Source organism: Phalacrocorax carbo, chromosome 13, assembly GCF_963921805.1.
Source record: "Phalacrocorax carbo chromosome 13, bPhaCar2.1, whole genome shotgun sequence".
Lineage (NCBI taxonomy): Eukaryota > Metazoa > Chordata > Aves > Suliformes > Phalacrocoracidae > Phalacrocorax > Phalacrocorax carbo.
Window position 1 is genome coordinate 10,542,512 of NC_087525.1, and position 15,855 is coordinate 10,558,366.

The 15,855-nt window shown below is 40.6% G+C and overlaps 1 protein-coding gene across 3 annotated transcripts in view; it reads right to left on the bottom strand.

Annotated features, from left to right (window-relative positions):
* The window catches only part of GRID1 (glutamate ionotropic receptor delta type subunit 1), a 544,302-nt gene that overhangs the window by 39,930 nt on the left and 488,517 nt on the right, over positions 1-15,855 (bottom strand). For all 3 annotated transcript variants that reach the window (XM_064464794.1, XM_064464796.1, XM_064464795.1), the window contains exons 10-12: positions 14,755-14,952; positions 12,418-12,742; positions 10,880-11,018 (exon numbers count right to left, since the gene is read on the bottom strand). In XM_064464794.1, the coding sequence (XP_064320864.1) occupies positions 10,880-11,018; positions 12,418-12,742; positions 14,755-14,952 (662 nt within the window). The remainder of the gene's footprint in view (positions 1-10,879; positions 11,019-12,417; positions 12,743-14,754; positions 14,953-15,855) is intronic.

Here is a 15,855-nt window from a genome sequence, read left to right on the forward strand (position 1 = left end):
TACCACTGCCATTCTGTTTTGCACTTGGGTGACAAAGAGTAGCTTTTTAATTAAACAGAGTAGGGAACGGATAAGCTTGGCATCTTGGTGCTGGCTTATAAAGTCCTTACTCAGGGCGAGTGGTACTTTATACCATGACTGTTAGGATGTCATTATAACTGTGGGTAGTTCCATTAAAGTCCATAAAATCCCAGTGTGGGATAAGGTCCTACTCAACTCTTTATTAATTTTTGATTTATCAGGAGCTGTCGCGCACTGCGAGAATGAGGATCTCGGTGTAGGAAGCTCTGGGCTGCTGCCTGCGCCGGTGTCAGCAGTGCCCTCGCCAGGGTGGAGGGGCCGGATGAATTCACACAGCTCAGATCTGTCAGAGGTACAAATTGATGCTGGAAAACAGCTTCACACCCTTCCCTTAGCACAGGGAGTAAAGCAGAAGCTACGATGTTGACAGAAAGAAGAGAAGAAAACAGAAGGGCTCTGAAGAGGCATCTTGATTGCTAGAACATGTGTTGGGCGCTCCTGGGAAATCAAAACGTAGGGCTCTTCATTAATACTGAAAGCACATATAGCGTTCATCAGTTATTATTGATGTCTAAAGTGCATACATTACATATGCATACTTTAAAGTCTGGAGGCCCACTTGCCTGTTTCTCCAAGGACCCAGATTGCCAGCACTTGGTGTATGGTGTGCTTCCCGCCTCATCCTGACGTGCAATGAGGCAAACAGAAACGGAGACCTCGCCCTGAACACCAGCCTCGCCCGAGTGCTGAACCTCATGCTAGAAACACTGACAGCACCGCATCAAAACCAACTGGCTGTTCCTTATATTGAGATTAATTAGTTTACTGGGTAGCCTAATTACATATCTTGAAATATGAGCTTGGAAATTGCATTACTGCCGTATGAAAGAAATGTAGTGGTTAGCATCCACCCCATTCTGACTGATGGTGTTCTCTTCTTTTTTTGATAGATATGATTATTCATAAATCAATTAAATTAAATCAGTGGCTTATTCTCCTAGGCTGGTTTTAATGGTTTAGAAGGCAAAACAACTTTAGTGCATGTGATTACATTTCTTTTAATGGAACTTTGACAGCTGTATCAAAATAGCTTTTCTAAGGCGACACCATTCTCTCCTCCATCTCCAGATGAGTCTGGAAATGCTCCTGTATTATATTATATGGGGGCACGTGTGCAGAAGAAAAGAACATTGCTCAGTAAGGCAGATGAGCCCAGGAAGTGGAAAAAACATAGGCAATCCTTTCCTTAGCAATGCAGTATTACTTCCAGAAAAGTTTTCTTTCCCTCTAGAAAATCTTTTGCAACACAGGAACTGAAAACTGGTAGGAGAGCAGTCGTGGTAAGACACAGTAGCATCTTAGTTTCCCTGGAAACTAACCCCCAGCTCCAGTGTGTTTTGCTGGTGTTTTTTTTTCTTTTCGTTTTACATCATCAAGGATAGTTTGTAAATCTCTTTATGAGGATACTCAATTTTTAAAACCTTTTCTTTACATGGAAAGTTTAGAGTTTTCCACCTCATTGCAAGATGGTCTATAAACATTTTAAAATGCATTGGAACAACTTTTATTTCGGAAGGTGAAAAACGATCCTATATATCATTTAAGGTGTTAAGAGTTTAAGGTGAGAGAAAGAATGATCTTCTATCATGGAGACATTTATAAGGGGAATGGCTATTTTAGAATTGAATGAAAATGTCAAAGAGAAAAGTAACCTGATTAAAAGCGTTTGCAAGATGATGGAGCTCACTATTCTGAGGGCTGGCTCCTGAAAGAGACCATATCACAGACAGAGATGCAGACTATCTTAACACGAGGCATTATAAGAAAAATATATAAGAAGTGGTTATAACATCAGCAAGAGCTCTTTCAGGACCTGGAAAACCAAAAGCATTTTTTTTCCTAAGTGATTATAAAAGGGAAGCGCAACCTTTTGCCTAAATATGCACACATACTACAAATGCATGGGGATCGCACAAATGCATGAGAGCAAAAAAATCAGAGAATCAAAAATAAATCCTCCTCACATCACCAATGAATCTAACTTACATGATTTAAGATGTTACTGCACAAAGCTGTTTGGTTCATCCCTCGACTGAAGTTCCTGTGTCCACAGCAGAGCTGGCAGAGAGACATGCGCCTGCACCCCAGCTACCCCACACAAAGTCTGGTTTCTTAATTTATGGCTGGTTTCATCAGCACAACACGAAAGAGATGACAGTGCAGTGAGCTTGCCAAAACCGAAACTCTTAACCTCGCAACCCGCAGCATCGGCGTGCTCAATCCGAGTCCCTGAAAGAATGGCTGCTGAACTTCGCTTTTGGATTGGTTGTATGAATTGAACTTTTAGGCTATAGGAGGTATGATCTTTACTTTTTATTGCAGGCTATTAATTCAAACCTTAGAATGTGAAAGATGGGTCATCTGTGCACGGGACTGTCCGTAGCACAGTGACGCTGGTCAGGGTTAACAACCAGCCACTACTTTGGGAGGGTGGCTGGGCAAGCATTTTTCCCCTGCTCCTGCTGGCAACTTCCCTTCTTTACCCTCTCCTCCCTCCCTCCCAAATAATTTAAAGAAATGAACAATTCAGTGCATGTTCTTTATACTCACAGTCATCCTGCTGACATTGAATATATGGCAACAAACAGAACATGGGAGAATTACCTTTGCTGCCAGGAGGGTGGGAAATTCTGGTGCTGAGCAACCATGGTATGGAATTACAGGGCCACTGTTCACATGGAGATGTTGGTGAGGAATTGTGCAAGATAAGAAGACTTTTTCTTTCTTTTTTTTTTTTTTTTTTTTTTTTTTTAACATGAGCAAATCAAGCATTTTCCAAAACATGCAACAGCTTAACAGAGTTGGAAGCTCATGTATGTCCTGCCTGGCCTGACACCAAGTAAGCAAACAGGTACAGCTTTCCCTTCGGCACACCTACTTTCAACCTCATCTCGTTGTTTCCAGGGAGTAACTTACTTTAATAAAGTGCTTACTAATTATTGGTAGTTTTGCAGATGCAATTTGCTTGCTTGTTCTGACTGCAGGGTTGCTTTCAGGGAGACCATCGGCTGATTTGGAATCCTAGGCAGAAATATGCACTATATTACCCTATAACAGAACAACCTGCGTGGCTTTTATGATAGGGCCCACTGTTACACTAATGCGTCTGACCAGCACAGTTAAATAGTATAAAATATAAGTAATTTTACAGATGTTTTCCAGGCAGCTGTTTCACTAGCAAGTGTCATGAAGATACTTACATTTTTTTCAGGTTCTACCTAGCATCCCACTTTGAATTTCTTTGTTTAAATACTCTTCTAACAAAGATATGTACTATAGGGATGTGTAACAATATCTGCCTGTCCAAAAGAATAGCAGACTTGGCCAGCAGGCAAACACTTGGACTAGTATATTAAAATTCAAAAAACAGTTAGGTAATTTTCAATCATAGGTCAAGTAATTATCTGCCTGATATAGTGGAAAAAAAATATCAGTGCTTTTGTAGAAGCAAAACTCAAATACTCGAGTACGTGGCCAACCTGCTTTAATGGTTATTCTGCACTCAGAATCCATTTCCAAAATAGAATTCACCATGAAGTTTTTCTTCTTACTCCTGTTTTTGTCCTTAAAAAACGGTGGGCTGAGGTATTCTTTACAGTTAGGTGTCTGAAGCTTTAATACCACCTCTGTTTGAATTGCTTTCGTAATCATTATTTTGCCTTTTTAATATCCTGTTATATTGCATTTCATTATCAGTTCATAAAAGATATTAAATCAGCTTCTTTAGAAAAAAACAATAGACATATAAATATCCTATTTGGAAAAAGTCTTCTGTTACTGCATTTTGTGTTTTTTGTGCCTTAGAAGTCAAACAGAAAATAAACTCCAACAAAAAAGCCATAGGTACTATCCTTGTAATAAAGAGAAACCGCATACTACAACAAAGAAGGTTGAAGTCAGGGGCCAGTGAGATTTAATGTATGCAGAAAGCATACAGCTACTCTACTCGATGGGTAGCCAGCGAATAACCTATATTAACTTGAGAAAATCTGACTTGAAAGGCGACTCAGTCTGAGCTGAGAAGAGGCTGCGTACACATTCTCAGATCTGAGCCAATGCACATACATTTTGATGGGCTCTCATGAGAGTTGTTCCTCTTGCTAGATTTTCACCTTTCTAAAGCAAAAGAAAAAAATAATAACAAAATCATTTTATTACCTGCACAGATGGTAGATTTTGCTAATGTCATATACAAATCATTTTCTTCTCTAAACTGTACGTGCGTCTGAATGTTAAAGCCTCAACCAACATAAGTCACAGAACCTCCCAATAGCAAGAACAAATTAAGAGATACTATGATATAGGTGCTGTAAAAGTAGAGCTGAAGAGGGCGTGGAATCACAAATCTCTTGGTTTTCCACTGATCTCCAACATATGCCACAGTTTATAATGGCAACTGGAGAGGTGGAGCGCAAGCGTGGTTTTCAGCTGTGCATTCTTATTTTTCCCAGAAAAATGTCACTGGGAAATATTTGTACTTATATGCTTGCCTGCTTGCTCAATTACAGGAGTAATTAAGATCCATTTTAAACTGCAGTTGAATGGCATATGCCAACATTCAGAAAGCTTTTTAAAAGGCTCCAGACTTTGTGAAACCCTGGGTTTCCACGAAGCACCCACTGGGCAACACCATCGATGAAAGTGAAATGAAAAGACAGTCAGTGGGGGTTCTAGCACTGGCAACCACAGAGTGCCTTCTCCTGAGCAGTGCCTGAAGGCAAATGCCTGGCAAGCTCTGCCCGTGAGCGCTGCTGCCATGCTGCACAGCTTGCACAGCATTGCCCATGACAATTCTTCCATGTGGTCTCTACAGGGAGTGTTCTGGAAAGAAAGAAGTTTTGAGTTCTCGTCCTTGTTCATTCACTTGCGTTTTTCTTACACACTTTTTTAGCCATCACTTTTATGGATAAACCTAATCTAGTTATTTAATGATTGAAGTTTTTGCTCACGGGCCTTAAATAATAATCACAATAATAATTTTTTATCATGCTCATTCATACGTACCTCCTGCTGACGTGCCCGAGGTGCGGCACGGACACTGCAAAACATAGTATAAATTGAACATAACAAAAGAAAATCTAATGAAATATTTAGAAAACCACGTATGATATTAACAACAGGAAAGCTGTTTTCAAACACAAGGAATTTCTAGGCAAAATCACTGCAAATACAGAGGGATTTCTGTGAGGTTCTTGCTACCAACCCTATCAAATCTACTTAACTACAGCAGATGAAACCTTTGTTCATTTCCCTCTAGCTGGCATCTTCAAAATACTTTCCTCATTTTCTTTTAAAATATTTTGAGATTGTTTCTGCTTTATATGCAACCCAGAAAACCTACCTTTTTTGATACCTGCAGAGCTATTATAACATGGTCATTTCTGGCCATCATCTTTAAAGCAGCTAAACTGACAACGTACCATAGAAGATACAAAAAAATTGTTACTCTGTTGTACAGAAAGGGAACTGAGACAGAGAGGAGGCTAAGCTTGCCAAGATCAAACAAAGCTTGTGGTAGAAAAAGAACTTGCACCCTAGTCTTCAAATGCCAGACTACCACGCCAACTAAGCTGCAATAAATCTTCAGCTGTCAGCAAAACACGAGAAATTTGGGCATTAAAATACAAATAAGGAAATCCCAAGTCATGAAACAACAGCTGTGAACTCAAAAGCAGGTATAATGTGTTTGTACACAGCCCTTGAGTGCATTCATACAGATGCTTTTCCCTGAGCAATTTCAGCAGAGAGCTATGAAGATGATCAGGGGACTGGAGCACCTCCCTTACGGAGAGACCTGGGCTTGTTCAGCCTGGAGAAGAGAAGGCTGAGGGGGGATTTCATAGATACCTATAAATATCTGAAGGGCGGGTGTCAGGACGATGGGGCCGGACTCTTTTCAGCGGTGCCCAACGCCAGGCCAAGGGGCCACGGGCACAAGCTGGAACACGGGAAGCTCCACCTGAACATGAGGACAAACCCCTTCCCTGTGCGGGTGCCAGAGCAGGGGCACAGGCTGCCCAGGGAGGCTGTGGGGTCCCTTCCCTGGAGACATTCACCCCCCGCCTGGACGCGGCCCTGTGCCCCTGCTCTGGGGGTGCCTGCTCACGCGGGGGTGGGACGGGGTGAGCTCCAGAGGGCCCTTCCAACCCCTAACATTCAGTGAGTCTGTGATTCTGTGAAAACGTCCACAGCATGTGCAAATGGTAAGGATCAATTTGATAAAATCTTAAATTTAAACTCTCTTGAATTTGCAAATAGCCTACTTTTTTTTTTTAATGTTCTATTTTTCCTGCATGCTTCTTAACCTCTTGTCAGACAAGCTCTCCTAATCCTAAGCTTCAGAATATCTGTGCAGCTACTGAACTGCATGTAGTCTGCTTGTTAACAAGAAATGAAGCTGGAAGTTAAGTCACTGCTAATTAAACTCATAATTACAAATGAAAGGTCAGACAGCAGATCCAAGGGCTGTTTGAAAATGTAATAAGACAAAAGAAAGAACAAACTCTCATGTAACAATTCATCCTTTACTTGGCAGACTGACCCATCAGAAGAATTCTCAGCTGCGTACAGTTCTGAAGGCAGATACTAGAATAATAAATGCAAATCCTTTGGGTTTAAACAAGTTTGTCAAGGAGTAGCACAGACTCTAAACATTACCTGGATTTCTATTTGAAAACAAAAATTAAGAATTGCTTATTGACAAAGTTAGAACATGGATCACGGCCTCTAGCCTGAGCTCCAGAGTGGTTACCTCCAGCACACTCACCAAAAATGCCTTCTCTTTTGGAACCAGGTAGCATCTCGCTCCTCTGCCCACGTGCGGTTGGGAAATCCGCTTGATGGTTCACTGCCCTGCCTGTGAATCCCCACGGACACAGAAACCCTGAGGTAACCACTATGTTGCTTTTGTTCCCTTGTTGTGAGGTTGGCGCAGAAAGAGGATGAGAAGAGCACAAGCGGTAATTTGGACAGAGGACTCAGAGAAGCAGCATTAAAAGAACAAAGGGGTGCAGAAGCACCAGCTGCTAGCAACTGGAAAATGGAAGGTTCACACTATTTTCTGCTATCCTTGATCTCCTGAAGGTTTTGATGTGGGTCTCAAACCCCATGTTGTGACCCTCCCCAGCACCCTGTTGCAGCAGGACGAGTGATGGGCACACTGGACACGCAGGGAGCAAGGCAGCACGAGCAGCCATGCCAGACCAGAGAGCCAGCGCCTCTCCCCTTATCATGCTTGTGATGAAGCCCTTGAAGGTCTGAGAAAATCCAAGTTCTTTCCAAGATGGGCACGGTTTTTTACATGGGATCTGGGCACCTGGACAGCACAGCACTTGGGAACTCCTTTGGGATTTAGGAAGTCTCTGTCAGGAAACAAATACAGAAATACAGGCAGCATATCAAAGCTGCTGTCTGCTCTGCCTCCTACCCTGGGTATTTCAGCTTTCTGTGAGCCACAGGCAGTCCCTGAAACTCACAGAAGGGTGGGAAAGTGTTGTGAGATTTGGCAATACCAGATTTTTGAAAAATTACTCCCTCATTTGCAGGCTTTCATCTGACATGCTAATTCTGAAAATCTGCCTTCCAGCAGTTCAGGTTTGCTTCAGTGAACGTCTCACCAAGCCCCTTCTAATAAATATCATTTATGATTTCTATAACACACTTGTTTTGCAGTGAAATTGTGGAGGTAAGGATCACTGGGTTGATTGACACCTAGTTATTCAATCAAACATACTCCAGTTCTGCTAGTCACAGACCACACATGCCAAATTTGATGCTGAAACAACTTTTATTAGGCATTTTGGAGGAGGCTTGGGAAGAAAATCAGTCTTGTAATGAAAATCTTAACTATGTTGCAGCTACTGCAGCACCATAATACTATTTTCTCTCCTGCTGGCAATTTAGCAGCAGCAGTACTGAACACCAGAGGACTTTCCTGTGGAGGGAAGGATAACAGCACACATTTACTGAGGGCATGGGGGGTTGGTTTCTTAACAATGGAAGTATACACAGATGGATTTGGTGAGCAAATTTTCAGCTATAACTCATTGTGCCTCTTTGGGTGGGAAAACTGGATTCCAAGTAAGTACTCCTTTCTGGGTCCATGAAAGATATAATGCAGGCAAGCTGAGTGGCAAATTTAGAAAGGCAAAAATAGTCACTCCACATCATATGATGCTGAAGCTAAGTAGTACTGGGAGCTGAGACACCAGGCCACAATACATTCATGTAAGGCAGTAATTTACTTTCTCAGGAAAAAATATTTGTAAGAAGTTTCTCCTAATGAGTGGAGACATGAAAATATCTTCATCATAACTTAGAAATGGATGAAGGCTCAACAGAGTTTCTGGAGAACCTATTTCTTTACCCCATCCTCCCTCTCCTAAGGCACTAAGAATTTTTGATTAGAGTTTACTCCAGATCTCTCTCTGAGTAGCAGGATCTACAAACTTCATAAAATAGCCATAGGCAAGCCAAGAAGAGCAAGTCCTTTAACTGGCTCAGTTATGCCAACCAGTGATCAAATCAAAGAGTTTTCTGACAGCTACCATTTCAGATTATTTGGGGGATGATTTGGGTGCCTTAGATGAAGCAGCTGGGACCACCTGAGAGAGCCCAGACAATATGAATAATCCACGTTGTGTCTGACAACACCTAATAGAGATGTCTGCCCTTATAGCCAAGTAGCTGGAGCACAGGTAGTGAACCTTATGGCAACTTAAATTACTTTGGACTTTTGTGGTTTGCCACCTGAATTCCTCTGCTGGTGTTTGCCTATCACGGTAGAGTGCTTTCTTCCTTCTGTATCCTCACCTTGTACAAGGGGGTGTGATATCGGGAACCTGAAAAGTGGCACCTGGGTTCTAAAGTCCCAAAACAACGCCAAGCAGCTCCTTTTTCCAAAAATCTTATCCCCCTCCCTCAATATTCTTAGAAATGTCCTTTCATTTTAATAAGAAGGGGAATCAAAACCCTTTGTAAATGTTGTAATAACTCAGCCTCAAAGGCCTCCTCTAATAATTCATAGTTCTGCTCCTAAACCTGTGTCGCTTTCCGCAAATTCCTCACTGCAATTCACCCCAACTTTTGTCCTGAACTTTGCTGAGTTTTGGGAGGTGCTGCTAGACCAAACAGACAATTCCTTCTGCCATGAAGGAACCAGAACTTTCAGAAATTTTTGAGAAGATCATTATTCAAACTTTCCAGATAACTATTTCTGTTTCTGGTTTCAAGATCAATTTATTTATTGAGCTTGACTTATTCCCATTACAGCCAGGCCTCACAGAAACTCTGGGATAGTTTTATTCTGTTTAGTTTTTCATGTTATTTCCAGAAAGTACTTGCAGTTCTTATTTCTATGAACCGTTAAACCCTGCCTATTTTGGCCAAACTAACAGAAAATTAATTTAAAACCAAAACTTTTTATGGTTTGGGGCTGGTTTTATTAATTATCATTATTATTATTATAACTCTATATCCATACAAAGCATTACATTACCTGAAAGTACACAATGGCAAGTTAAAAATTGGAAATACTGTAAAAGTCATGTTTATGAGGAACACACTCACTTGTGTCATTCTGTGCAGATACCACAGAGAAGGCAAAAGGAGCTTTTTAATTGCCAGCCTCACCTAAGTGCCAATGCCTGTTTCAGGAGCCAAGCAGAAAGATTACGGTCCCAGTTTTCCCAGTGCAACCCCAGGTGAGACCAACAGAGTAACTGTGTTGCTCTCTAGCACCTTAAATTCTTAGCTCAGCATTTTCTAGGAGGAAATCCCATGTTGCACTGCCTATCCTCTGGCCACCTCTCCACTCCATCCCCATCAGACCAGACATGAGATACCAGGCTCTAATCCTGTCGACACTAACCACAGAAGAACAACAGCCCTCCCAGTACCCCATGACTGTGTGAAGTTGGAAATTTTGTCCATGTTTTGAGACAAAAATTGAAAACATTCTTTAGCCTTTAAATTTTCTGAAGAAAAAACAAATTACACACACACACACACACAAATTGCCACTAAACAACCATCAGCTCTCTGGAGCTGCTCAGAGGACTGGTGTATTGAAAATATACTCATTGGGTATGGATTAGTAGGCAAACAGCAGGGGAAAGAAGTCAAAGGTGCAAGATAAATTGGGTTTGTTACAGAAGCTGTAATATATCATCATAATAATGCCAACACAACTGTAGAGAATTGTACATAAATTTAATAAAACTACTGCTATATTACATCTATTATCCTGGAGTCAGGTTTGGTTATCTTTTCCTCCTTGAGAAGAAGCTTTTTCTGCAAATAATGCCACTGAATCCGGCCATTTATATTTTGGCCGTTTATATTTTAAAAGACCACCTATATTACCTTACATGCAAATAATAGTATAGAAAACAATGTATATCAAAATATTGAGAACATAAAGTTACCCATTGAAGGTGAGAAGTGAAATGTTATATAGTTCCCTAGGGGTGACAGCTCCCTTGATGTTCAGCAAAGAAACAAATGGCAATAAAGCTGAAGCAGTGAGAGCTGTAGTTAAGCAAAATACATATAAACATGAAAAACATCTCTTCTGGAAAAATACGTGATTAAAGTGCCATTGTCCCCTGCATGCACCTGTCAAAAATGCTTGGGGGTTGTAGGAGTAAAGGAGAAGGGGGACTGAGAAAAGCAGCCACTGCAAATAAGCAGAGTATTTTATTACAGAGTTATTTCCTTCTTGCAAGAATGAGTGCTCAAACGGATAATACCTTTCTGTGAAATCCAGGTTTCCAGCTTCATGTTAAGAAGAGGCTCTTACCTTATAGGATTATCCATTCTTGATACCGTGAGAAATGCTGCTAAGTTTGCTGTGTAGGAAGAGCACACGATAAGGGTGAAGAGCCACCAGCTTCCCATTACAATGCGCATCGCCACAGAATTGACAGTAGATTCGCCCCCTACAAATAAACAGAGAAAATGAGGGTCTCGGAAGCTTCCATTTACGATCAGCCTCTGCGTGCCCTGCTTTGTTAAACTTTGTTGGAGCTACCCCTCTGCGTTTCTGCTTCCCCTCCAGACTGCCCTTGCACTGTGAGCAAAGCACTGCTTCCTTTAAGACTGATAATTTATATTTTCTCCAGTCAACCTCTTGCCCAGGATACTCTTCTAGACAATCATCTTTCAAAGTATTTCCCTTAGGAATTATTGAGGATCAAATCTACAGAACATGAAAAATATTTTAAATAAGGAAAGTTTAATGGTGAAGCACAACCAATATGCAGGAATTAAATAATTGGTGTTCAGAATATAGTAATATTCTGTTTTCAATGACCGTTTCAGATTTGGGAAAAAACCGCAAAAGCATCTAATGGTTTGTGCACTGTCTGTGCTGTATTTAAATTTGCAAAGACGGAAGCATTAGCGTCATTACTTATTACTCTTTACGACATTTCAAGCAACATGAAGATTTCTTTCTAGCAGTCTTCAAGTACAGTTGTGCTTGAACATTTTTGGAGACCAAACCTTACCATACAGCTGGCGCTAGTCACTTCAGCATATGTTTGTGCTGATTATATCTTACTGTACTTAAACACATCGGGGATGCCACCTTAATGAGATGAGGGATCAAGTTTCATAGTAATAATAAGGATTTTCCAGTTGAAGCTTTATAAGCTTGTAACCATAATGGAAAAAAAAATGTAAAGAAAATTTAGCAACGTACCTATATGTTAGCATTCGACAAAACCTGCCTTCCAAGATAAGCGCTAACATTATAGGTACGGGACAAAAACTGTGTGGGCAGATTTTGCAAACAATTATTTACAAAAGTAACTTTGTTAATGGTAGAAATCCTACTGAATTCAAGAGGATTAGTCTTATGCTTAGAGATTCCTGAGAGTAAAGTTAGTTACATGACTACAAACCATTTTCCTATTCGGTTCAAAGAACCAAAACATAAACTGTCTCACATTACTTCAAAAACATATAATTTTCTAACATTAAATTGACACAATTAGAAAAGGTGCCAGTTTCAGAGTTGGAGAAGTGGTGTAATCCTGCACCAAGCAGCCTCTGTAGTTTATTTATCACATGATAATTTTCCCAAAGTGGAACAGCCTGCACGGAGTGCTTTTTCTGGGCTCACCGAGAGAGAGAAAAGCAGAACATAACCACCCAAACTTACCTACCTCTTCCCACTTTTCATCAGCTGGGCTAATAAAACGTATTACCTCCCCGTAATAGCCTTCTACTTCATCTTTAGACCGTTCTCGCCAAGACTAACAAGTCCTGACCTGCTTTACCCAAGGCAGAACAATTCTGGACCTGCAGCAGCGGTGTGTATAAGAGAGCAAGTACCTTGCTGAACAAAGGCGCCGTACACGACCCAGATGGCACTGTGGAGGGTGGAGGAAGCAGAAGGACTCGGCTGGGAAGCGTTCTGCGCCCTCACTGCCTGGATGCGGTTCAAGACAAATATCAAGACACCAACTATAGGGATGGCTGCGGCGATGCAAGCCCACACCGCAAAGTCGAAAGGAGCAAAGAGAGAGAAGATGTTGATTTTTTCTTCGGGCTTTTTGATTAAGATCCCCACAGAATAGTCCATGTACCGCTTGCTGAAGTCCACAACGCTCTCTCGTTCTGGTGTTATAGTGATGGCTGAGATGGCTAGGTCTGCTCTCTGCGAGACAAACGCAACAGATCAGATCTCTTCCTTTCACCACGAATCCTGCCAGCATGAGCCTTAAGGAGAAGCTTTTTAAGAACCAAGTGACTCCATGCATTTCTTTCTATAATTTAACACATTCAGACAAATTAAAATAAATGGTCTAAAAATAAAACCAGAATCAGTTTCATCATTTGAATCCTAATTAATTGCACTGGTCTAAAGCAAAATAGTGAAACATAACCTGTCAAAGTGTTTAGAACAAAAAGCATCACCCTGACTCCTCCGTGGAATGAGTGCAATTTATTTAACCTTCATCCCTCACTTGTTTTCCAAAGGTGGCCTAAAACTCCAGACCATACTAACCTGGTGCACTGCCAGCAATAAGAGAGAAACACCATTTATTTAGCTTATGTATTTGATAGCAAGGTGCGAAGAGCTGATGTTTGTCGTTCTCCCTGCGGAGTTGCCAACTGCCCATATTCATGAAGGGATTTCATATGATAACTGACGGGAGGATTTTGTTTGATTTTTACAATTAATAAAGTGATTGCAAAAACTAGTAACTGGAAGAATGCACCAAAGGCAGCTTAGCTCCTGAAACTGCTTTGACCTCAACATTTAAAGTGCGCAGGTTGTACATGTAGGTTGTCCTTAAAGAGCATGCAAACTCAAAGAAAGATAAAACAGGAGTTAATAAATAAGATTCCCAAAGCATTTAAAGAGCTGCAATTACATTTTGAATGTTTTTCCATCTTAATACAAAGAGTTCTCTTCAAAATATAGAATGAACTTTTTGTTTCCTCTCTACTTTTTGTTGGGAAAGTGAAGCAAATATTAGGCGAGGGAGGTCTGCTTTGAAATCCTTTGGAGTTGGTGGAAAATCTAGTAGCAGCAACACATTTAAAAAGACCATAATAGATACTTTCTTACTTCAAAGAAAGAAATTTAACAGGATCTCTTACCACAATCTCAAGTCAATGAAATTCAAACAGCTTGTGTCGATGCAAAATAAGTAAAAAATTCTTTATATTTCCTAGCACCAACCAAGAATATCCCATTATCATACACACACTTGCTATTGCTTTAATTGCTTCTATTTCTTCCTAAACATCTACTTACCAGATACCGAGCTGCCTACTTACTAGATAATGAGAAAGCTTTCACTTTCAATAATAACTCCACTGCAGAAGAGTAACCTTTTCTACAAAGTGCAGCAACGTGGAATATTAATTCCTTTGATTCTCCTTCTTGATTAACATTTGTCCCATGTCAGATAGAGAGGACAGAACAAAACACACTCTAATTTCATTCTCCAGGAGATTCCAAGCTACGGACTTTCCCCATTTACTTTAATGGAGTTCAATTAACTTACTCCCGATTTGCAAGACTGTAATTAAGAAAAGAAATTTGGTCCTCTCTGTTTTAAATGAACAAATAATCTTGAGATCAGTTTAAGTTCTGGTCCTCTAAAAACATTTCTTTATGGTATATTACTACAGTCACTTTCCTGCTTTGGAGTCAAACAACTGATCGTTATCAAACACATTGCCACAGAGGGACCCAAATAAAGTCATTACTATGAACAAGTAGCAAAGACATAATGACAAAATTTAAACTAATAGTAATTAATATTTTAAAAAGAATACACATTTTTTCTTCTATTTTCTATAGTAATTAATACACACACACACACGCCCTATCTTATTCTTAGAACTATGTAAACACACAGATTTACACTGATATATTTTATGTTGCGAACAGTTTGGAGCAAACAGAACAACAGACTCTCTAGTTCTTATCCTGCGTACAGGGTCTTAAATTGCAGTTTACACCATACTAAAACCACCCATAGCTCAGAAGTGTTCTGTACTGGTGCTTTCTCCCTAATTAATTCTCTTGTAACTTGAAACGGAGGAAGGGGAGAATTTAAACAACCCACTTAAAAATCTTTGACACTCTACTCTGAACAGTCTTTTTTTTTTTCTTTTTTTTTTTTTTTTTAATGCAGCTGCTTCTCGGTGTACCTTATTAATGAGTTCTCCAATCATGCCATTCCAGGAGCTGTTTTGAAGCTGCTGTCCATATTTGCCATCAGGAGCTTGATATATCTCATACTTGAAGCCCAGATTCTTGGCAAGCGCATCCAGGACATCAATGGAAAATCCCTTATATCGCTTTGGTTGCCCAAGTATGTTCTCCGCCACCATCACAAAAGGTTCTTCCTGAGAACAGAACAATATCTTAACTGACACTTGAAACAAGTATTTTGGTTTGCTTCTCTTGGCAAAAGGTTGCTTCCTGAGCTAATTTTGGGCAACTTGGCACAGATTTCGAGACACTAATAACCTGCTGAGGCAAAAATTGTAGGCCAGGCGGGATACTATGAGGCATCCCAACCAGACACCAGCGCTTCAGCACTTGACTCCTGTCCATGTCCTTGGGTTTTCCAGAGTTCGTGAGAAGAGGCAGATACTCCAGAGGACAATTCAGCCCCCTCTAGCAGCTCCCTGGTGTCTGCCGGATGAATTGCTCTTTGAAGTACCTGCCTCTTCTAATTGACCTGTAAATAGGGCACTTAACCTTAGATGTTAAGTTCAGCATGTAAGACCTAGACAGGAACATTACTACCGTCCTTCTATCTCAGAGTATATCAGATTTAGAAAACCCTCTTTTACAGACAATAATTATTCTTTCATCCAGGAGACATACTGAAAAAAGAGCTAAAAATGCTGCATTTTGTGAATATTTAAAATTTTGAAAATTCAAAGAATAACCTTCATGGTTAATGGCTTCTGCAGTATTTTATATTGAAGTATGTTTTGGGACTGAGGAAATGCAGCATTTTTTGTTACGTTTTCTGCCAGGCATGGGCTCTGCTGTGGGGGAACATCGGGCTGGTGATGGCACAGGCATTGTAGTCGGCTACCTTTGCAACCTGGCACTGACGTTCCCTTTGAAGGGATCTGCTCACCTCCCACATAAGCTGCAACATAGCCTCACCTGTCACCAGACAAAATAAAGAAAACTGGGGGCTGGGAGGAGTGCCTTAATGATCTTATGCAGTACTTCCTATTTGTACCATGATTCAGAAAAGGAGAAATAATCACAGAAAGATACCACACCAC